This window comes from Hemiscyllium ocellatum, unplaced genomic scaffold, assembly GCF_020745735.1.
Source record: "Hemiscyllium ocellatum isolate sHemOce1 unplaced genomic scaffold, sHemOce1.pat.X.cur. scaffold_3867_pat_ctg1, whole genome shotgun sequence".
Taxonomy (NCBI): domain Eukaryota; kingdom Metazoa; phylum Chordata; class Chondrichthyes; order Orectolobiformes; family Hemiscylliidae; genus Hemiscyllium; species Hemiscyllium ocellatum.
Window position 1 is genome coordinate 1 of NW_026868696.1, and position 23282 is coordinate 23282.

A 23282-nucleotide genomic window follows, 5' to 3' on the forward strand; every position below is an offset into this window, starting at 1 on the left:
GTGTGTGTGTGTGTGTGTGTGTGTGTGTGTGTGTGAGATACGGGGCGGGTGTGTGTGTGTGTGTGAGATACGGGGCGGGGGGTGTGTGTGAGATACGGGGCGGGTGTGTGTGTGTGGGAGATACGGGGCGGGTGTGTGGGGTCGAGGTGGGGCTGAGAGGGAGGTGGGGGTCAGGGAAGCCGTCTCTCTGCCTGGACCCGGTGTGGAGTTGAGGATAAGACGAGGCGGTGTGGCGATGTTAGACCGATCCCAGTCTGCCCGCTGGGTGTGACTGAACTTGGTTACTCACATTTGCAGGGCACCATTTGTGGCATTAATAAGGCCAGGGTCACAAATCTCCCCAAGGATCAACAAGGCAGACATCTCATGGCCCTGAGGAGGAGACAGGAGGGTGGGGGGGGTTACACGGTCTGACCCAATAACCATCCGCATTCCCTCAGTATCCCACAGCTCCAACCCACTGCCCTCTCCACCCCCCCTCTACTCCTCACCTGGGGGTCCGCAGGGGGGGTAACTTCTTTCAACAATTCACTCTCTGGGTCATGGGTGTCCCTGGCTGGGTCCAGCATTTATTACCCCATCCCGAGTTGCCCCCCCTTCCTTGAGAAGGTTGGGAGTGAGGGGGTGGGGGTGAGCTGCGTTCTTGACCCTCTGCTGTCCCACCTGCCGGAGGGTAGACCCACAATGTCCCCAGGGGTAGGGGGGGATTCTGACCCTGAGGGAACGGCCTGAAATATTCCCCCCAGTCGGGATGGTGAGGGGCTCGGAGGGAGGGGAACGTGCAGTGGGGGGTGGGGGTGGGAGTGGGGGGGGTGTTCCCCTGTATCTGCCGCCCCTCGTCCTTCCAGATGGAACCTGGGCCTGAATTACTGCAGTGGGCCGTGTGGAGGGGACACACTGCTGCGACTGAGCTTCAGGGAGGAGGGAGGGAGGGAGGGGGTGTTTGTGGGCGTGGGGCCAATCAAACAGGGGCTGCTCTGCCCCCACCTCCCCCCGGACGGTGTGGAACTTCTTGAGTGTTTGTGGGAGCCAGCCCCCCCCCTCCATCTGGGCGAGCGGGGAGTGTTCCCCCACCCTCCTGACCCGTGCCTTGTCGATGGTGGGACAGGCTTCGGGGGGAGGGAGGGAGTGAGGAGGGGAGTTACTCGCTGCAGGATTCCCAGCCTCTGACCTGCTCCTGGAACCAACGGATTGATATGGGGCTGGGTCCCAGTTCAGTTTCTGCTCAATGGGAACCCCCATGATGTTGATAGTGGGGGGGGGGGCGGATTCAGTGACGGTAACGCCATTGAACGTCAAGGGGGCGATGGTTAGATTCTCTCTCTCTCTCGTTGGAGATGGTATCCCCCAGGATGTTGATAGCGGAGCGGGGTGTGCGTGTGTGTGTGTGTGTGTGTGTGCGCGTGAGAGAGAGTGGGGTGGGGGGTGGTGGTGTAGGGGATTCAGTGATGGTCTCGCCATTGGTTAGATTTTCTCTCTCTCGTTGGAGACGGTAACCCCCAGGATGTTGATAGTGGGGGGGAAGGGGGATTCAGTGACACTAACACCATTGAACATCAAGGGGACGATGGTTCGATTCTCTCCCACGTTGGAGATGGTAACCCCCAGGATGTTGATAGTTGGTTGGGGGGGGGGGGGGGGGGGGGGGGGGGGGGGGGCGGGGGGGGAGGGGGATTCAGTGACGGTAACACCGTTGAACATCAAGGGGATGATGGTTCAGTCATTGCTTTCACACAATCCCTCCTGCGTCTCAATTATCCCAAAGCAATTCCCGTGTCCCAGCCAAGTCACTGAGTGACACTGCACCCCTCCCCTAACACCACCCCACTCTGCCACTACCCCTTCCCCTGGAGACTGACGCAGCTCCAAACACACCATCCCGCGTCTCCCTCTCACCGGGACCCTCTTCACTGCCCACACCCCCAGGACCGCTCCCCCAGCCCCTCGCTCCGAGACCACCGGCCCCCTCGCCCTTTCCCTGGGGCGGGCGGGGGGGGGGCTGGTGAAGTGGGCACGAACCTTGCTACAGGCCAGGTGCAGAGCTGTGTTCTTGTTGGCATCATGCAGTGTCAGGTCAGCGCTGGCTCTGTGCAGCAGCACCTCTGGGACAGAAACAAACAGCACGTCCTGATTTTACACTCGCCACGTCCCAGCACACCCTCCCCCCTCCCCCCGACGGGTCACACACGGCACTGCCCGCTCCGTCCGTGACCCCACGCCAAGGGAACGATGAGACACGGCCACGGGGTGACATCCCTCATCCTGAGATGGCGGTGGTGGAAATATGGAGCTTTCCTCGAGCCTCCTCCCTGGGAGGTGGGATACCTGAGCAAGGCCAGGCTGTCCTTGTTACCCAGTGCCCCCCCCACCCCCTTCCTGTCCCCACTCTCTGGGTGAAGACATTACTCCGACCCCCTCACACCTCCACTCTCCGGTTCTGGGCTCCTCATCCGCCAGTCATTGGGAACCCGCGGTGTTCCCTTCCACCCCCTGCTCCCCACCCCACCACACACACACACACACACACACACACACACAGACACGCGCACACAGAGACACAGACACACAGAAACACGCAACTCCAGGCGTACAATCACTGAAACACATCCCTGCTCCTGGCCCCCAACCCTCTCACTGGGACAGGGGATACCCCACTGACCTTACTCCCTGCCCCCCAACCCTCTCACTGGGACAGGGGATACCCCACTGACCTTACTCCCTGCCCCCCCAACCCTCTCACTGGGACAGGGGATACCCCACTGACCTTACTCCCTGCCCCCCAACCCTCTCACTGGGACAGGGGATACCCCACTGACCTTACTCCCTGCTCCCCAACCCTCTCACTGGGACAGGGGATACCCCACTGACCTTACTCCCTGCCCCCCAACCCTCTCACTGGGACAGGGGATACCCCACTGACCTTACTCCCTGCTCCCCAACCCTCTCACTGGGACAGGGGATACCCCACTGACCTTACTCCCTGCCCCCCAACCCTCTCACTGGGACAGGGGATACCCCACTGACCTTACTCCCTGCTCCCCAACCCTCTCACTGGGACAGGGGATACCCCACTGACCTTACTCCCTGCCCCCCAACCCTCTCACTGGGACAGGGGATACCCCACTGACCTTACTCCCTGCCCCCCCAACCCTCTCACTGGGACAGGGGATACCCCACTGACCTTACTCCCTGCCCCCCCAACCCTCTCACTGGGACAGGGGATACCCCACTGACCTTACTCCCTGCCTGCTGCTCCTGTGAGTGGTGACTCTCAGCAGCTGCTGGATGGGGGACCCCCAGGTCTCATTCCAGCTCCCCCTTTCCCCAATCCCCTCCCATTCGGGTGATGATCTGCCTTCCGGTTTCGGCCGAGTGGATCACCTCCCGGTAATCGCCCCGCATCTGCCTTGCGGGTTCCGCGGCTGGGACAAATCCCACGCCAACGTCCCCGTCTCCTCCTCCCACCTGAAAACCTGGATGCTTTTACCCAGGGTGAGGGTGTCACTGGCTGGGCAGGTGGAGGGGGGGGGGGGGGGGGGGGGGGGAGGTCTCCATTTATTGTCCAGAGGGAAGTTGCGAGTCTGCCCCATTGCTGTGGGTCTGGAGTCACGTGTAGACCAGACCAGGCAAGGTCAGCAGTTTCTGTCATGACGGGACAATCAGGAAGGGTTATTGTCAGACTGACCATTCCAGATGTTTCTTGAATTCCCACCTGTGGGTCTGGAATAACCAGCGATAATTCCACCCTGCCACTGGGATTGCTTACTCACGAACAAACAGCCTGGGGGGGGGGGGCGGGGTGTGGGGGGAGACTCCAAGCACTGATCCTCGCAGACACCACTACTCATGGGCTGTGCTCGGAAAAGGATCTCAATTCCAGGGCCCGGGAAGCATCTCCGGGCTCCCTCATCGTAACCCGACCAGCACCGTGCATTCCCGACGTACTCTCCCCAAGCTCGGGAATAACGGCAGTGGGATTCCGGCGCTCTGACTGCTCCCACCAAACCCAGGGCCGGACACACACACGCTGCGACGTCGGACATGAACCGTGTGCAACACGGACTGGGGACAGGTGGAACCCAACTGACGGGATGGCCCACAGGACGGGCACAAACCAGGCAGGGGGCCCAGGCGGGTCTCTGCCCCAGGGGGCCTCAACCTCCTCCCCACACCCCCCCCATTCCGCGAGCGCCCAGAACCCACCTACGATCTTGGTGTGGCCATGCTCAGCTGCCATCATGAGTGGCGTGTGCCCGCTGCGGTCGGTGGCGTTGACTTGCGCGTGGTGCTCCAGCAGCAGGTGGACACACAGCACGTTGTTCGAGAAAGCAGCAGCATGCAGTGGGGTTCTGCAGGACAGGGGGGAGGGAGCGAGAGAACACCGGGTCACAGAGAGAGGGAGGGGGAGGGGGAGAGAACACACCGGGTCAGAGACGGGGAGAGGGGGAGAGAACACAGCGGGTCGGGGGGGGGGGAGGGGGAGAGAACACACCGGGTCAGAGACGGGGGGAGGGGGAGAGAACACAGCGGGTCGGGGGGGGTGGGGAGGGGGAGAGAACACACCAGGTCAGAGAGGGGGGGAGGGGGAGAGAATACAGCGGGTCGGGGGGGGGGTGGGAGGGGGAGAGAACACAGCGGATCAGAGAGAGGGGGGGGTGGTGGAGAGAGAGAGGGAGGGGGAGAAAGAGAGGGGTGAGAGAGAGAGAGATGGGTGGGGGGGGGGAAGAGAGAGAGAGACAGAGAGAGAGAGACAGAGAGAGACAGAGAGAGAGAGAGAGAGCGCGAGAGAGAGAGCGCAAGAGAGAGAGCGCGAGAAAGAGAGAGAGAGAGAGAGAGAGAGAGGAGAGAGAACACACCGGGTCAGAGAGAAAACACACCACCTCAGACAGACAGAGCGCTCAAGCGAGCGAGGGCGCTCACTGTGCCCACTCCCTCAGCACTGACCCTCCCACAGCGCCCACTCCCTCAGCGCCGACCCTCCCACAGCACCCACTCCCTCAGCACTGACCCTCCCACAGCACCCACTCCCTCAGCACTGACCCTCCCACAGCACCCGCTCCCTCAGCACTGACCCTCCCACAGCACCCGCTCCCTCAGCACTGACCCTCCCTCAGCACCCACTCCCTCAGCACCGACCCTCCCACAGCACCCGCTCCTTCAGTACTGACCCTCCCACAGCACCCGCTCCCTCAGCACAGACCCTCCCACAGCGCCCGCTCCCTCAGCACCGACCCTCCCACAGCACCCGCTCCTTCAGTACTGACCCTCCCACAGCGCCCGCTCCCTCAGCACCGACCCTCCCACAGCACCCGCTCCTTCAGTACTGACCCTCCCACAGCACCCGCTCCCTCAGCACAGACCCTCCCACAGCACCCGCTCCCTCAGCACCGACCCTCCCACAGCGCCCGCTCCCTCAGCACAGACCCTCCCACAGCGCCCACTCCCTCAGCACTGACCTTCCCACAGCACCCACTCCCTCAGCACCGACCCTCCCACAGCACCCGCTCCTTCAGTACTGACCCTCCCACAGCACCCGCTCCCTCAGCACAGACCCTCCCACAGCGCCCGCTCCCTCAGCACCGACCCTCCCACAGCACCCGCTCCTTCAGTACTGACCCTCCCACAGCACCCGCTCCCTCAGCACAGACCCTCCCACAGCGCCCGCTCCCTCAGCACCGACCCTCCCACAGCACCCGCTCCTTCAGTACTGACCCTCCCACAGCACCCACTCCCTCAGCACAGACCCTCCCACAGCGCCCGCTCCCTCAGCACTGACCCTCCCACAGCACCCGCTCCCTCAGCACTGACCCTCCCACAGCGCCCACTCCCTCAGCACCGACCCTCCCACAGCGCCCGCTCCCTCAGCACCGACCCTCCCACAGCACCCGCTCCTTCAGTACTGACCCTCCCACAGCACCCGCTCCCTCAGCACAGACCCTCCCACAGCGCCCACTCCCTCAGCACTGACCCTCCCACAGCACCCGCTCCTTCAGTACTGACCCTCCCACAGCACCCGCTCCCTCAGCACAGACCCTCCCACAGCGCCCGCTCCCTCAGCACCGACCCTCCCACAGCACCCGCTCCTTCAGTACTGACCCTCCCACAGCACCCGCTCCCTCAGCACAGACCCTCCCACAGCGCCCGCTCCCTCAGCACCGACCCTCCCACAGCACCCGCTCCTTCAGTACTGACCCTCCCACAGCACCCACTCCCTCAGCACAGACCCTCCCACAGCGCCCACTCCCTCAGCACTGACCCTCCCACAGCACCCGCTCCCTCAGCACTGACCCTCCCACAGCGCCCACTCCCTCAGCACCGACCCTCCCACAGCGCCCGCTCCCTCAGCACCGACCCTCCCACAGCACCCGCTCCTTCAGTACTGACCCTCCCACAGCACCCGCTCCCTCAGCACAGACCCTCCCACAGCGCCCACTCCCTCAGCACTGACCCTCCCTCAGCACCGACCCTCCCACAGCCCCCAGTCCCTCAGCGCAGACCCTCCCACAGCCCCCAGTCCCTCAGTGCTGACCATCTGATAGTGCTGCACTTACTCGGTGTTGACCTACTCCCTCAGTGCCAGGCCTTATACCTACCTTCCTTTGGCATCATTGGTATTGACAATCTTGGCACCTAGAATGTCGATCAATAGTTCTGCTGCTCCGTCGTGACCGTTAATTCTATGGGTGAGACATGGGCAAGGAACAAACAGTGAGGGGCAGAAGGGTCACAGATGCTGAGAATAACATTTTGATTAGTGGGCGGCACGGTGGCACAGTGGTTAGCACTGCTGCCTCACAGCGCCTGAAGACCCGGGTTCAATTCCCGACTCAGGCGACTGACTGTGTGGAGTTTGCACGTTCTCCCCGTGTCTGCGTGGGTTTCCTCCGGGTGCTCCGGTTTCCTCCCACAGTCCAAAGATGTGCGGGTCAGGTGAATTGGCCATGCTAAATTGCCCGTAGTGTTAGGTAAGGGGTAATGTAGGGGTATGGGTGGGTTTCGCTTCGGCGGGTCGGTGTGGACTTGTTGGGCCGAAGGGCCTGTTTCCACACTGTAAGTCTAATCTAATCTAATCTAATTGACAAACTCTCTGAAGATTTTGGACTATTTGGACATTGTGGATGGCAGAGTTTTAAGTTCGAGATTTCTCAGTGGTGGTTCCCCCACCCACTGGAAATAAGGTAACTTTGGGAAAACAGCCAAGCAAATCTTTCAAGGAGATAAAACTTCTTGCTTTCATTATTTGACAACCTGGCTTTGAAAGGACTAGGGTATCTTCATACTAATAACTTTTTACTAACTCAGGCTGGCACCTCGGATTCTGGAAGCATTGCCCCTTAATTCCTCTTCTGGGAACATGACTCGAGTTTCCAAAACTGAAAATGTGTTGCTGGAAAAGCGCAGCAGGTCAGGCAGCATCCAAGGAACAGGAGATTCGACGTTTCGGGCATAAGCCCTTCTTCAGGAAGAAGGGGTTATGCCCGAAACGTCGAACTTCCTGCCCCTTGGATGCTGCCTGACCTGCTGTGCTTTTCCAGCAACCCATTTTCAGCTCTGATCTCCAGCATCTGCAGACCTCACTTTCTCCTCGAGTTTCCAAAAGCCAATATTTCTGTCTAGCCGGAGAAGCACAAAGGAGCGGTCAGTGACCAATCCCCAACAATGCAAAAGCAACTTGTGTGGCAACAAGAGGCAGAAATTTTCCACGAATCAACGTGTGTCGGTGTCATCAACAGGAAATCCAGCGGGTAAAACAAGTTTTACCCTTTCTTTCCAGGCCTCTGGCTCACAGGTATCGCTTTTAATCCCCTTTTTAATTTCTTCACAAGAGAACCGATCATCTCTGCACACACCTGTCTTACAGGTGCGCGTACGTGGGGGATGACAAAGATATAGTTTTAATTCTGTTTATAGCTTAGGCCTTAACCAGAGTTTTGCCACTTGCTTCGAGACAGCTTTGTCGATAATAAATAGATTAGTATGAGTTGATTAAGGCAGCCTGTTGATCGATTATTTTGTTCTGGATTGTAGCTATCAAGTAAAGCTTGGGTCATTTTGACCCATGGTTTACTCTCACTGTGTGGCTGGTTCGAACCGAGGCTGAACTATCAGCACACTGCTCCAGCCACAACTCTCTGGACTGACTCAAACATAGTGATCATGCAAGACAGAGCCAATGGAGGACGGTGGGGAGGCAGGCGAGGGCAAGACTTTGGTGAAGGAGGTTGGGTTAGCTCAGTTGGTTGGATGGCAGGTCTGCCAGGCCCCGGTGACAATGACAGCCTGGGTTCAATTCCCACACCAGCTGAGGTCACCCTCAAGGACGCTCCTCCTCAACCTGGACCCTCGCCTGAGGCAGGGTGACCCTCGGGTTCTACCAATGAGACAAACTCTATAGGGTGGCTCAGTGGTTAGCACTGCTGCCTCACTACGGCAGGGAACCGAGAGCGATTCCACCTTCGAGCGATTGTCGGTCTGTGTGGAGTTTCGTACAGTCCTCCTCCCCGCGTGGGTTTCCTCCGAGTGCTCCAGTTTCCTCCCACAGTCCAAAGATGTACAGGTTAGGGTGGGATTGGCCATGCTAAATTGTCCTGTAGTGCCCAGGGATGTGCACGTTAGGGAGGATTGGTCGTGCAAAATTGTCCCCGTAGTGCCCAGGGATGTGCAGGTTAGGGTGGGATTGGCCGTGCTAAATTATCCTCGTAGTGCCCAGGGATGCGCACGTTAGGGAGGATTGGCCGTGCTAAATTGTTCCATAGTGCCCAGGGATGTACAGGTTAGGGTGGGATTGGCCGTGCTAAATTGTCCCCGTAGTGCCCAGAGATGCGCAGGTTAGGGTGGGATTGGCCATGCTAAATTTTCCCGTAGTGCCCAGAGATGTGCAGGTTAGGGTGGGATTGGCTGTGCTAAGTTGTCCCCGTAGTGCCCAGAGATGTGCAGGTTAGGGTTGGATTGGCCGTGCTAAATTGTCCCCGTAGTGCCCAGGGATGTACAGGTTAGGGTGGGATTGGCCGTGCTAAATTGTTCCATAGTGCCCAGGGATGTACAGGTTAGGGTGGGATTGGCCGTGCTAAATTGTCCCGTAGTGCCCAGAGATGTGCAGGTTAGGGTGGGATTGGCCGTGCTAAATTGTCCCGTAGTGAGCAGGGATGTGCAGGTTAGGGTGGGATTGGCCGTGCTAAATTGTCCCCTAGTGCCCAGGGATGTGCAGGTTAGGGTGGGATTGGCTGTCGGGTAATGTAGAGTTACAGGGATGCTCTTTGGACGTTGCTGTGGACTAAATGGGCTGAATGGCCTCAGTGATTCTATAATACGGTAAAAGTGAGTGACTTACACAGCACAGTGCAATGGACTGAAAGTATCGCGCTCAAGGTTAAGTGATTTATGTTCAAGTAGTAATTCCAAACAGTCTTCGTGACCTGGGGAGGGGTGGGGGCAGAGAGGAAAAAGACAAACCATCAGCAGAACAACTGAGAGGGTGTCAGTGAGGGAGGGAGGGGGCATGTAGAGGGGGCGGGAGTGGGAGAGGGAGAGGGTGGGGTCGGGGACGGGGGTGTGGGAGGCGGAGGGGATGGGGGGGATGGGGTGGAGGGACCGCAGGTGAAGAGGGGCTGAGGGAGAGTGTGGGGGGTGGGGGCTGAAGGAGAGCGTGGGAGGTGGGGGCTGAGGGAGAGTGAGGAGGGTGCAAAGAGTTTGGAGGGAGGGAGGGAGGGAGAGAGAGGAGGGTGAGGGGGGAGGGAGAGTGAGGAGGGTGCGGAGGGAGGGAGGATAAGGAGGGTGAGGAGGGGTGGAGGGAGGGTGAGGAGGTTGCGGAGGGAGGGAGGGAGAGTGAGGAGTGTGCAGAGGGAGGGAGAGTGAGGAGGGTGCAGAGGGAGAGGGAGGGAGAGTGAGGAGGGTGGGGAGGTAGGGAGAGTGAGGAGGGTGTGGAGGGAGGGAGAGTGAGGAGGGTGGGAGGGAGGGAGAGTGAGGAGGGTGTGGAGGGAGGGAGGAAGGATGCGCAGTGCGGTGGGAGGGAGGGAGGGTGCGCAGCGCGGTGGGAGGGAGGGAGGGAGGGAGGGGGTGCAGCGCGGTGGGATAGCAGGGGGAGGGGTCCTGGGGCATTACCTTTGTAAGAAGCCCAGTGTAAAGGGGTGAAGCCGTGGTCATCCCGGAGCTGATCCCTCGGATCGACAGAGGGTACTGCCTGCAGCAAGGTCCCCAGGATTCCCGCGTGCCCACAGGCCGCTGCTAAGTGCAGGGGCGTCCGGCCTTCCGTATCGCGGCACAGAACCATCGCCCGGTGATCGAGAAGGGTGGTCACCATGTCGGCACAGCCCAGCGCGGCCTATACACAGAGAGAGAGAGAGAGAGAGAGAGAGAGAGGCCAGTTAGAGAACGGGAAGGTGTAGGGGTAATCCCCGCACACCCTGCCCCACCACGAACACTCACCGCTCGGTGTAGGGCCGTGCACCCTCTCTTATCGGCTGTATCGACCTGGGCACCCCTCTCCAGCAGCAGCCGGGCACAGTCCAGGTGACCACTGGTCACAGCCAGCATCAGGGGAGTCCTGGGGGTGGGGGAGGGGGGAAGACAGACAGAGAGAGACAGAGAGAGAGAGAGAGAGAGATGATGAAAACACATACACGCGCGCGCACGCACACACACACAGACACGCGCACACACACAGACACGCGCACACACACAGACACGCGCACACACACACAGACACGCGCACGAGGAGAGGGAGAGGGAGGGCAGCTAACAGCTATGACCCACAGCCTGGCTGTTATAGCAAGCGCACCCCTCCCCATCCACCAATCTCCAGCAGCTCAGCAGAGCCACCACACCAGACTGCACCTCCTCTGTACTTCCTAACACCGAGGGAACTGCTCCCGGATTCTCCCACCCCCCCCAGGGACCTCCCTCAGCTTCTCCCCCCCCCCCCCCCCCCCCCCCCACCCCCTGGTGGTACTGTTCGGATAAACCTCTCCCTCACCTCTGCCGTCCCAATTTCCCAAAGCTGGCCCCCACCCAGGACCGGGGGGAAGTCGACGTTCCCGCTGCTACGCACAGCGCGGAAACACACCCTTCGGCCCATCCGGTCTGTGCCCGTCCTAATCCCAAACTGACCCAGCTCCCACTCCTGGCCCGTCTCCCTCCAAACCTTTCCCTCTCCATGTCCTTATCCAAAAGTCTTTTAAACATGGGAACTGTCCCCACACCGCCCGCCAGCCCCACTTCCTCAGGATGTTCAATCCACACACACAGGAATCACACACCCCAACCCACCCCCCCGCCCGAGAGATAAGGCAACTACCGTGAACGCGCACTTTTCCATTACACGGGACAGGGAGACGGCTTGGTGGAACGCCAGCGTTTATATCGAGTGAGGGGGGGGGAGAAACACAGTCACATAAACCCTGGTTCGAGCCCACTCCCAGCACTGGGGGGGCACCCGCATTTACTGCAGGAACCAGTTGGAGCTTTCCGGAGCGAAATTAGGAAACGCTGTGACCTTTCCAGTCCGGAACGTCGCACAACAAAACCTTTCCCGGCTTTCAGATATTTCCTGATTATACAGGTGCCAGGGGCAGAGTCCCGTCCCGGGGACAGAGCCGCGGGGGCAGAGTCCCATCCCGGGGAGAGAGCCGCGGGGGCAGAGTCCCGTCCCGGGAAGAGAGCCGCGGGGGACAGAGTCCCGTCCCGGGGAGAGAGCCGCGGGGGGCAGAGTCCCATCCTGGGGAGAGAGAGCCGCGGGGGGCAGAGTCCCGTACCGGGGAGAGAGAGCCGCGGGGGGCAGAGTCCCGTCCCGGGGAGAGAGCCGCGGGGGGCAGAGTCCCGTCCAGGGGAGAGAGCGCCGCAGGGGGTAGAGTCCCGTCCCGGAGAGAGAGCCGCGGGGGGCAGAGAGCCGCGGGGCAGAGCCCCGTCCCGGGGAGAGAGCCGCGGGGGGCAGGGTCCCGTCCCGGGGAGAGAGCCGCGGGGGGAGAGTCCCTCCCGGGGAGAGAGCCGCGGGGGTCAGAGTCCCGTCCCGGGGAGAGAGCCGCGGGGGCAGAGTCCCGTCCCGGGGAGAGAGCCGCGGGGGCCAGAGTCCCGTCCCGGGGAGAGAGCCGCGGGGGTCAGAGTCCCGTCCCGGGGAGAGAGCCGCGGGGGTCAGAGTCCCGTCCCGGGGAGAGAGCCGCGGGGGTCAGAGTCCCGTCCCGGGGAGAGAGCCGCGGGGGTCAGAGTCCCGTCCCGGGGAGAGAGCCGCGGGGGTCAGAGTCCCGTCCCGGGGAGAGAGCCGCGGGGGTCAGAGTCCCGTCCCGGGGAGAGAGCCGCGGGGGACAGAGTCCCGTCCCGGGGAGAGAGCCGCGGGGGACAGAGTCCCGTCCCGGGGAGAGAGCCGCGGGGGGCAGAGTCCCATCCTGGGGAGAGAGTCGCGGGGGGGCAGAGTCCCATCCTGGGGAGAGAGAGCCGCGGGGGGCAGAGTCCCGTACCGGGGAGAGAGAGCCGCGGGGGGCAGAGTCCCGTCCAGGGGAGAGAGCGCCGCGGGGGGCAGAGTCCCGTCCCGGGGAGAGAGCCGCGGGAGCAGAGTCCCATCCCAGGGAGAGAGAGCCGCGGGGGGCAGAGTCCCGTCCAGGGGAGAGAGCGCCGCGGGGGGCAGAGTCCCGCCCCGGGGAGAGAGCCGTGGGAGCAGAGTCCCGTCCCGGGGAGAGCGCCGCAGGGGGCAGAGTCCCGTCCCGGGGAGAGAGAGCGCCGCAGGGGGCAGAGTCCCGTCCCGGGGAGAGAGCCGCGGGGGGCAGGGTCGTGGTGCAGATTGAAGGCTGTGACGGAGTGATTCTCGATCGTTCGCGAAACGAACAGGAGTCTGGATGTGAGGAACTCCGGGCCAGACACGACCCTGTACAGTGGGGGAGCAGGGTCGAGGGGCTTCGGCTCCTATTTCTGACCACCTTAAATTTGGCAGAAACATCAAACAACGGTTAACGTTTGTCAAGGGGCAGCAGAAAGTGGGTGAATGTGCCAAAACCCACACTGCTGCCCGCCCACCCGCCTCGCACGCTGTAAAACAGGAGCACAACCCTGGAGAAACCCCCCCCCCCACACGGGACGCTGCAGAAATCCAGCAGGTCTGACAGCGCCTGGGGGAGGGACGGGTGGTAAGGTGGCAGCTGCAGTCTGATCCTGATCCGAATACTGCGCTAACATGACGCCTGGGCAGTTCCTAGGGCCAGCCCAGGGCACGCCGTCCAGCTCTGAAGGTGACCCGCCAGACTGTGGATGAACGTGACACAACATCTCTCTCCCTCTCTCCACATGGACGTTGCCAGTCCCACATTCGGTGCCCTGCTTTCCCACGGGACGCAGGCACTGCTGGGTAAAGTGAACAACGTGCTGGCCCTCCCGTGAAACCGACTAAACTGCTGACGTCCATCGGTCCTGCTGCGTTGGGAGAGGCAGCTCCCTTCCGCCCCCGCGATACCCTCCCTGTCGGGCAGGAGGCCCAAGAGTTTGCGAACACACCCCGAGAGACTCGGGAACAGGTTTTTCTCCCTCTTGTCACCAGACTCTCAAACACACCTCTCTCATGCGTTCACCTTCTATGGCCCCTTCTCTGTAGCTGCAACACTGCCTTCTGTCCTCATACCCCGATGTTGTTAGGTAAGGTACGGTTTGCCGAGTTAGCACGCAAAACGATACTTTCCACTGCAACTCGTGACGCGAGACCAAATCGGGGGTGGGGTCGAAGAGTCAAGTCCATCATTGTGGGGTGTCGGCCAAAACTCCTCTCCCCTTCCCTCCCTCCCTCCCCATGAGGGTTGGTCAAGTGTTGACATGGAGGTTGGATTGGGGTGGACAAGGTCAGAGGTCACACGACAGCAGGTTAAGAGTCCAATGGGTTTATTCATCGAAGCCTGTGATTCCAGACGAAGCCACTGGGCTATAACCAGGCGCCGCCTGACCTCTGCGGGCCGCGCTCTCGGTTTGAGGAACATGGAGGGCGCGGGAGCAGCAACTTACTGGCCTTGGGCGTCCATCGTGTCGAAGACCTCCGCATCCGCCACACTGTCGGCTATCAAGTGCAAACAGTCAGCGCAGCCATTCGCAGCTAACCGATGGGGGGAACGAGGCAGAGGAGAGAGAGAGAGAGAGAGAGACAAAATAGAGGAGTGTAAACTAAACTGAAGGCAGAGGAAGCAGCAACCGGTCACTTGAAAGCATTCACGCGTGTGAGTCATCTCGGGGGTTAGTCAGGACGGTGTGGAAAGAGGCCATTCAGCCCGTCACATCTGCACCCACTCGGAGCCATGACTCACGGCCAATTGCCCGCCTTCTCTCTGTAACCGCACATGTCACTTCCTCTCAGATAACCAGACGGTGGCAGTGAGTTGAAGCCAGCTCCATCACCCTTCCAGGCAGCAGGCCCCAGCCCCTCACTGTTTGGAGCCATTACTCCACGTTTTCCCAATTACTTCCACAGCAGGCTTCTTACTAACCGGCCCCTCTGGGACCAGCACAGCACTGGCTGATCAACTCTCCAGGCTGACCAGGAGGTACACACAATCAACGTAAAAACACAAGCTCTGTTATAGAAATATAACATGGTGGGGGGGCGGGGGGAGCGGCCTCAGGAGAGTGCGTCTCTGTGTGGAGTGTGCACATTCTCCCCGCGTCGGCGTGGGTTTCCTCCGGGTGTTCCAGCTTCCTCACACAGTCCAAAGATGTGCAGGTTAGGGTGGGATTGGCCGTGCTAAATTGTCCCCGTAGTGCCCAGGGATGTGCAGGTTAGGGTGGGATTGGACGTGGTAAATTGCCCCCGTAGTGCCCAGGGAGTTGCAGGTTATGGTGGGATTGGACGTGCTAAATTGCCCCCGTAGTGCCCAGGGATGTGCAGGTTAGGGTGGGAATGGCCGTGCTAAATTGTCCACGTAGTGCCCAGGGATGTGCAGGATAGGGTGGGATTGGCCGTGCTAAATTGTCCCCGTAGTGCCCAGGGATGTGCAGGTTAGGGTGGGATTGGTCGTGCTAAATTGTCCCCATAGTGCCCAGGGATGTGCAGGTTAGGGTGGGAATGGCCGTGCTAAATTGTCCCTGTAGTGCCCAGGGATGTGCAGGTTAGGGTGGGATTGGACGTGCTAAATTGTCCCCGTAGTACCCAGGGATGTGCAGGTTAGGGTGGGATTGGACTTGCTAAATTGCCCCCGTAGTGCGCAGGGAGTTGCAGGTTAGGGTGGGATTGGCCGTGCTCAATTGTCCCCGTAGTGCCCAGGGATGTGCAGGATAGGGTGGGATTGGCCGTGCTAAATTGTCCCCGTAGTGCCCAGGGATGTGCAGGTTAGGGTGGGATTGGCCGTGCTAAATTATCCTCGTAGTGCCCAGGGATGTGCACGTTAGGGAGGATTGGCCGTGCTAAATTGTTCCATAGTGCCCAGGGATGTGCAGGTTAGGGTGGGATTGGCTGTGCTAAGTTGTCCCCGTAGTGCCCAGAGATGTGCAGGTTAGGGTTGGATTGGCCGTGCTAAATTGTCCCCGTAGTGCCCAGGGATGTACAGGTTAGGGTGGGATTGGCCGTGCTAAATTGTCCCCGTAGTGCCCAGGGATGTGCAGGTTAGGGTGGGATTGGCCGTGCTAAATTGTCCCCATGGTGCCCAGGGATGTGCAGGTTAGGGTGGGATTGGCCGTGCTAAATTGTCCCCGTAGTGCCCAGGGATGTGCAGGTTAGGGTGGGATTGGCCGTGCTAAATTGTCCCGTAGTGCCCAGGGATGTGCAGGTTAGGGTGGATGACAGGTGATCTTTGGAGGATTGGCGTGGAATCGATGGGTCAAATGGCCTGCTTCCACACTGCAGGGATTCGAGACACCACTGTTATACTTCACTTCCAGACAAAATCACTTGAATAGGCAGACCGCCTTCTCGCTTGCACCCTCATCCGAGTACTCGGAGATCGTGACAATACAACAAAGGTCTGGAATCTCAGGTACAGAACTGACAGTTTCTCCCAAACTACCATGTCCTGTTGTACAACCTTTGATAACCTCCATCATGTTTCCATCGTCTTCTCCTCCCCCATTCCCGGGATAAATATTCCCACAGAAGCAGGTGGTGCTGGGAAGCGTTCACATCCCTGTTACAGTGCGGTGCCCAGCACTGACCACCACAGTCTTGCTCAATCCCGCCAGAGGACGTTTGGTGTGCAGACAGCGAGGGTGACAGGAACAACACGAACAGGTTAAGCCGGTGAAACACCATGTGGGGAGAACGCAAGGGTACGCAGCTGGGAGGGGGAACAGACAAGCTGAATATTATACAACCAGACTGCAGAAAATGACCGAACAAGCGAGAGTTGGGATTCCTCGCTCATGAACTAGCATCCAAGTTCAGCGGGTAATCGGGAAGGTATGTGGAATATCAAACCTTCAAATCCAAGTGGCTTGGGGGGAGGGTGGGATCAGGGTCAGAGCTTGACCATGAATGGTGCAGCACACACGAGGGGCTGAATGGCCTATTCCTGCTCCTAGGGAGGCCGGGCAAAACCAGACAAAGCACTAAGTCAGAGCCCAGCTGGGAGACCATGAACGGCAGGGGGCCCATATCCAAGCAGACACAGCCCGGCGTTGGAGGCAGCCCTGAGGGCTCCCTCCCTCGGCTGCTCCCAGGGACGGAGACAGATTTTGGTTGAATCGGCGAGACGGGGATCGAGGGGTTGTGAGCCAAAGGCAGGAAAGTGGAGTCGAGGGTGATCATATCTCACTTGAGTGATGGAACAGCCTGGACGGGCTGAGCGGCCTGCTGCTCTGTCTCACACTCATCCCCCTGCACAGCGATGACTGGGGAACCGCGACTGCTCCCGGGAGTGAGGCACGGGAGAGATAGGGATCGGGATTTCGGGGGAGCGACGGTGAGAGGTGCCTGTACTCAGAGGGCCGGTGAGGACGGGGAATCAGGTACGGGGCTCCAAGGGCTGTATACAAGGGGGGATTTCAGCAGTGGGGTGTGTTTATGTGGAGATATTGGTCACAGCATTCCCTCCCCACCACCCACCCACCCCGGCCGCCCCCTCCCTCCCTCTCTCTCACCTGCGATGTGAAGTGATGTTCCTTTGGTAAGCCTCTCCTTGACCAGGGCAGACGCTCCGTGCCTGGTCAGGATGTCCACACAGTCCGTGTGCCCCTGCTGAACCGCCACGTAGAGCGGGGTGCGCCCGGCCTGATCCCTCACGTCCAGGTTGACCAGGGTACCCACCAGGACGCTCACTGCTTCAGGCTGACCGTTGTAGGCCTACAGGGAGGGACAACGGCGAGTGAGGGAAGCAATCCACAAACCCCAAACTCTGGCGACAAGCATGCCCAGACCACTCGGCCGACCCAGGCTGTTCTATCCCTCAAGCCCGTTCCCCTGCCTTGACGCGCCCTCCACAGCCCCTCTGCGGCACTGCGTCTCTCCCCCCACCTGCAGACACAAAACCCAGCTTTGTACACCTCGACGCCGAACAGACCGTGCACTCGCTCCCTCAGCCCCACCAGTCACACAGCAACAGCACGAGGCCAGTCAGCCCTCGCTCCCCACCCCGGGCTCAGATGTGAAACGGCATACCGCCATTGAACAGCGGAGACCCCGAAATCTCCTCAGACCGCAGCCTTCGCAAGCCCCCACAAACCGCACCCGACCCCCAACCTCCCGCCGAACGGTTCCAGTGAGAGAGAGATTCGCACATTAAGATGGTCTCTAATCATTCTCACTCCATCCAGCCCACACAACCCACTCCCCCTGAGGGGACTGTGCGCTGTATTAACTGTTACCCCTCTCCCCCTGAGGAGACTGTGCGCTGTATTAACTGTTACCCCCTCTCCCCCTGAGGAGACTGTGCGTTGTATTAACTGTTACCCCCCTGAGGAGACTGTGCGCTGTATTAACTGTTACCCCCCTCTCCCCCTGAGGAGACTGCGCTGTATTAACTGTTACCCCCCTCTCCCCCTGAGGAGACTGTGCGCTGTATTAACTGTTACCCCCTCTCCCCCTGAGGAGACTGTGCGCTGTATTAACTGTTACCCCTCTCCCCCTGAGGAGACTGTGCGCTGTATTAACTGTTACCCCTCTCCCCGAGGAGACTGTGCGCTGTATTAACTGTTACCCCTCTCACCCCCTGAGGAGACTGTGCGCTGTATTAACTGTTACCCCCCTCTCCGCCTGAGGAGACTGTGCACTGTATTAACTGTTACCCCCCTCTCCCCCTGAGGAGACTGTGCGCTGTATTAACTGTAACCCCCTCTCCCCCTGAGGAGACTGTGCGCTGTATTAACTGTTACCCCCTCTCCCCCTGAGGAGACTGTGCGCTGTATTAACTGTTACCCCTCTCCCCCTGAGGAGACTGTGCGCTGTATTAACTGTTACCCCTCTCCCCCTGAGGAGACTGTGCGCTGTATTAACTGTTACCCCCTCCCCCTGAGGAGACTGTGCGCTGTATTAACTGTTACCCCTCTCCCCCTGAGGAGACTGTGCGCTGTATTAACTGTTACCCCCCTGAGGAGACTGTGCGCTGTATTAACTGTTACCCCTCTCCCCCTGAGGAGACTGTGCGCTGTATTAACTGTTACCCCTCTCCCCCTGAGGAGACTGTGCGCTGTATTAACTGTTACCCCCCTCTCCCCCTGAGGAGACTGTGCGCTGTATTAACTGTTACCCCTCTCCCCCTGAGGAGACTGTGCGCTGTATTAACTGTTACCCCCTCTCCCCCTGAGGAGACTGTGCGCTGTATTAACTGTTACCCCTCTCCCCCTGAGGAGACTTTGCGCTGTATTAACTGTTACCCCTCTCTCCCTGAGGAGACTGTGCGCTGTATTAACTGTTACCCTCCCTCCCCCTGAGGAGACTGTGCACTGTATTAACTGCTCCCCTCCCCCTGAAGAGACTGTGCGCTGTATTAACTGTTACCTCCCTCTCCCCCTGAGGAGACTGTGCGCTGTATTAACTGTTACCCCTCTCTCCCCCTGAGGAGACTGTGCGCTGTATTAACTGTTACCCCCTCTCCCCCTGAGGAGACTGTGCGCTGTATTAACTGTTACCCCCTCTCCCCCTGAGGAGACTGTGCGCTGTATTAACTGTTACCCCCTACCCCTGAGGAGACTGTGCGCTGTATTAACTGTTACCCCTCTCTCCCCCTGAGGAGACTGTGCGCTGTATTAACTGTTACTCCTCTCCCCCTGAGGAGACTGTGCGCTGTATTAACTGTTACCCCCCTCTCCCCCTGAGGAGACTGTGCGCTGTATTAACTGTTACCCCCCTCTCCCCCCGAGGAGACTGTGCGCTGTATTAACTGTTACCCCCCCTCCCCGAGGAGACTGTGCGCTGTATTAACTGTTACCCCCCTCTCCCCCTGCGGAGACTGTGCGCTGTATTAACTGCTCCCCCCTCCCCCTGAGGAGACTGTGCGCTGTATTAACTGTTACCCCTCCCCCCCGAGAAGACTGTGTGCTGTATTAACTGTTACCCCTCCCCCCCGAGAAGACTGTGTGCTGTATTAACTGTTACCCCTCTCTCCCCCTGAGGAGACTGTGCGCTGTATTAACTGTTACCCCCTCTCCCCCTGAGGAGACTGTGCGCTGTATTAACTGTTACCCCCTCTCCCCCTGAGGAGACTGTGCGCTGTATTAACTGTTACCCCCTACCCCTGAGGAGACTGTGCGCTGTATTAACTGTTACCCCTCTCTCCCCCTGAGGAGACTGTGCGCTGTATTAACTGTTACCCCTCTCCCCCTGAGGAGACTGTGCGCTGTATTAACTGTTACCCCCTCTCCCCCTGAGGAGACTGTGCGCTGTATTAACTGTTACCCCCCTCTCCCCCCGAGGAGACTGTGCGCTGTATTAACTGTTACCCCCCCTCCCCGAGGAGACTGTGCGCTGTATTAACTGTTACCCCCCTCTCCCCCTGCGGAGACTGTGCGCTGTATTAACTGCTCCCCCCTCCCCCTGAGGAGACTGTGCGCTGTATTAACTGTTACCCCTCCCCCCCGAGAAGACTGTGTGCTGTATTAACTGTTACCCCTCCCCCCCGAGAAGACTGTGTGCTGTATTAACTGTTACCCCTCCCCCCCGAGAAGACTGTGCGCTGTATTAACTGTTACCCCCTCTCCCCCTGAGGAGACTGTGTGCTGTATTAACTGTTACCCCCCTCTCCCCCTGAGGAGACTGTGCGCTGTATTAACTGCTCCCCCCTCCCCCTGAGGAGACTGTGCGCTGTATTAACTGTTACCCCCTCTCCCCCTGAGGAGACTGTGCGCTGTATTAACTGTTACCCCCCTCTCCCCCTGAGGAGACTGCGCTGTATTAACTGTTACCCCCCTCTCCCCCTGAGGAGACTGTGCGCTGTATTAACTGTTACCCCCCTCTCCCCCTGAGGAGACTGTGCGCTGTATTAACTGTTACCCCCTCTCCCCCTGAGGAGACTGTGCGCTGTATTAACTGTTACCCCTCTCCCCCTCAGGAGACTTTGCGCTGTATTAACTGTTACCCCCCTCTCCCCCTGAGGAGACTGTGCGCTGTATTAACTGTTACCCCCTCTCCCCCTGAGGAGACTGTGCGCTGTATTAACTGTTACCCCTCTCCCCCTGAGGAGACTGTGCGCTGTATTAACTGTTACCCCCCCTCCCCCTGAGGAGACTGTGCACTGTATTAACTGCTCCCCTCCCCCTGAAGAGACTGTGCGCTGTATTAACTGTTACCTCCCTGTCCCCCTGAGGAGACTGTGCGCTGTATTAACTGTTACCCCTCTCCCCCGAGGAGACTGTGCGCTGTATTAACTGTTACCCCCTCTCCCCCGAGGAGACTGTGCGCTGTATTAACGGTTACCCCCCTCTCCCCCTGAGGAGACTGTGCGCTGTATTAACCGCTCCCCTCCCCGAGGAGACTGTGCGCTGTATTAACTGGTCCCCCCTCCCCCTGAGGAGACTGTGCGCTGTATTAACTGTTACCCCTCTCCCCCGAGGAGACTGTGCGCTGTATCAACTGTTACCCCCCTCTCCCCCTGAGGAGACTGTGCGCTGTATTAACGGTTACCCCCCTCTCCCACTGAGGAGACTGTGCGCTGTATTAACCGCTCCCCTCCCCGAGGAGACTGTGCGCTGTATTAACCACTCCCCTCCCCCGAGGAGACTGTGCGCTGTATTAACTGGTCCCCTCCCTGTGAGGAGACTGTGCGCTGTATTAACTTGCCCCCTCTCTGTGAGGAGACTGTGCACTGTATTAACCGGTCCCCCTGCCACCAGCGCTCCGTGTCCCAATATCCCCAGCGCCCTGTTTAACTCCCCGCCACCTTCTTTCTCCCAGACCGTACCGGCTGAGCACAGTAGCCCAGATGAGGGTACAGCGCCTCAGCACCGTCCTGGAACAGTATCAGAGGATTCACGCTTCGGTCTCAAGGCCCCGATAGCTGCACGGTTGGTTGGTCACCTTCCACGTTCCCTCCCCCAACCCCCATGTTATACCAGCTGGCAGGACAGGTAACAGAAGAGTGAACCACAACCCAGCTCCCCCTCGCCCTTCCGGAGAGTGTGATTTATAAACCATGACCCACAGCGCCCAGTCTGGGCCGAGGAGGGGGGCAGGGTTGTGTGGTTACTCACGGCCAAGTGCAAGGGGCTCGCTGAGGCTGCGTTCTCGCCATCGTTCAGGCTGTCGAAGGTCGAGTCGATGAGCTGAGAGAGCAGGGAGACAGGTCAGTCAGCCCCCTCCAGCCCAGACCGCACAAGCACAACATGGCACGGCACACGGGAGACAGCAAGCACGGGCAACGGCACAGTCACAAACTCTGACCCACCACCCCCACTGGCAAAACCCCCATCCTCCCGGCACCGGCCCCCTACACCCCCTCCCTCCCTCTGTGTGCGTCACCCCCTCCAGCCCCCTACACCCCCTCCCTCCCTCTGTGTGTGTCACCCCCTCCAGCCCCCTACACCCCCTCCCTCCCTCTGTGTGTGTCACCCCTCCCTCCCCAGCCTCTCTCCTCCATGTAATGGCAAACCCCCAACCCTCCACATCGCTCCCCGTTCTCCGCTGCCATCGGGGGTCTCGTGTTTGGACCCAAAACCCCTCCCCCCGCGCCCCGTTTAACGGCAGCCAGGACCGAGGCAGGAGCTTCGAGGGAGGGGGCACCGAGAGCTCCCCGGGTTGGCCGCCGAGGTATGGTCACCGAGCGAAAGGCGCAACGGAAATGCACTGACCAGCTCCAGGTTCTGCCGGCTCCCGTGTGCCGCGGCGTAGTGTATTGCACTGTAACCGTGTACGTCCTGAATCGTGGGGTCCACACCCGTGTCCAGTAAATACTCCAGACAGCTGTAAACAGCAGAGAGCAGGGGTTACAACCGGGGGGCCTGGAGGGGACACCCAGAGGGTGGGGGGACTGGCCGGGGATGGGGGTCGGGCTGTGTGAGGAAAGGAGGGGGCCACTGACCGGGGATGGGGGTCGGGCAATTTGGGGAGGGGGGAGGATGGGGGTCAGGCTGTTGGGGGAGGGGGGAGGATGGGGTCAGGCTGTTGGGGGAGGGGGGAGGATGGGGGTCAGGCTGTTGGGGGAGGGGGGAGGATGGGGGTCAGGCTGTTGGGGGAGGGGGGGGAACTGACCGGGGATGGGGCTCGGGCTGTGTGAGGAAAGGAGGGGGCCACTGACCGGGGATGGGGGTCGGGCTATTTGGGGAGGGGGGAGGATGGGGGTCGGGCTGTTGGAGGAGGGGGGGGAACTGACCGGGGATGGGGGTCAGGCTGTTGGAGGAGGGGGGGGAACTGACCGGGGATGGGGGTCGGGCTATTGGAGGAGGGGGTAGGATGGGGGTCGGGCTGTTGGGGGAGGGGGGAGGGTGTGAGGGGATGGGGTCAGGCTGTTGGGGAAAGGAGAGGGCCACTGACTGGGGATGGGGGTCGGGCTATTGGGGGACGGGAGTTGGGCTGTTAGGGGAGGGGGGGGGACAGACCGGGGATGGGGGTCAGGTCATTGGGGAGGGAGGAGAAACTGACCGGGGATGGGTACCGGGCTGTTGAGGGAGGGGGGAGGGTGTGAGGGGATAAGGTTCAGACTGTTGGGGGAGGGGGGAGGATGGGGTCAGATGGGGTCAGTCTGTTGGGGGAGGGGGAGGATGGGGGTCAGGCTGTTGGGGGAGGGGGAGGATGGGGGTCAGGCTGTTGGGGGAGGGGGAGGATGGGGGTCAGTCTGTTGGGGGAGGGGGAGGATGGGGGTCAGTCTGTTGGGGGAGGGGGGAGGATGGGGGTCAGGCTGTTGGGGGAGGGGGAGGATGGGGGTCAGGTTGTTGGGGGAGGGGGAGGATGGGGGTCAGGCTGT

General features: G+C 60.3%; 1 protein-coding gene across 1 annotated transcript; it reads right to left on the reverse strand.

Moving 5' to 3' along the window:
• Positions 1-289: 289 nt before the first annotated feature.
• LOC132813569 (serine/threonine-protein phosphatase 6 regulatory ankyrin repeat subunit C-like) lies at positions 290-22282 on the reverse strand (the record flags this gene model as incomplete). Its single annotated transcript, XM_060823201.1, has 11 exons — positions 290-372; positions 2020-2102; positions 4204-4349; positions 6594-6677; positions 9332-9416; positions 10102-10321; positions 10426-10543; positions 13975-14062; positions 17032-17233; positions 21574-21645; positions 22171-22282. Coding segments are annotated over 11 exons (1293 nt in total), but the record flags the coding sequence as incomplete, so codon positions are not given.
• Between the last annotated feature and the right edge of the window lie 1000 nt (positions 22283-23282).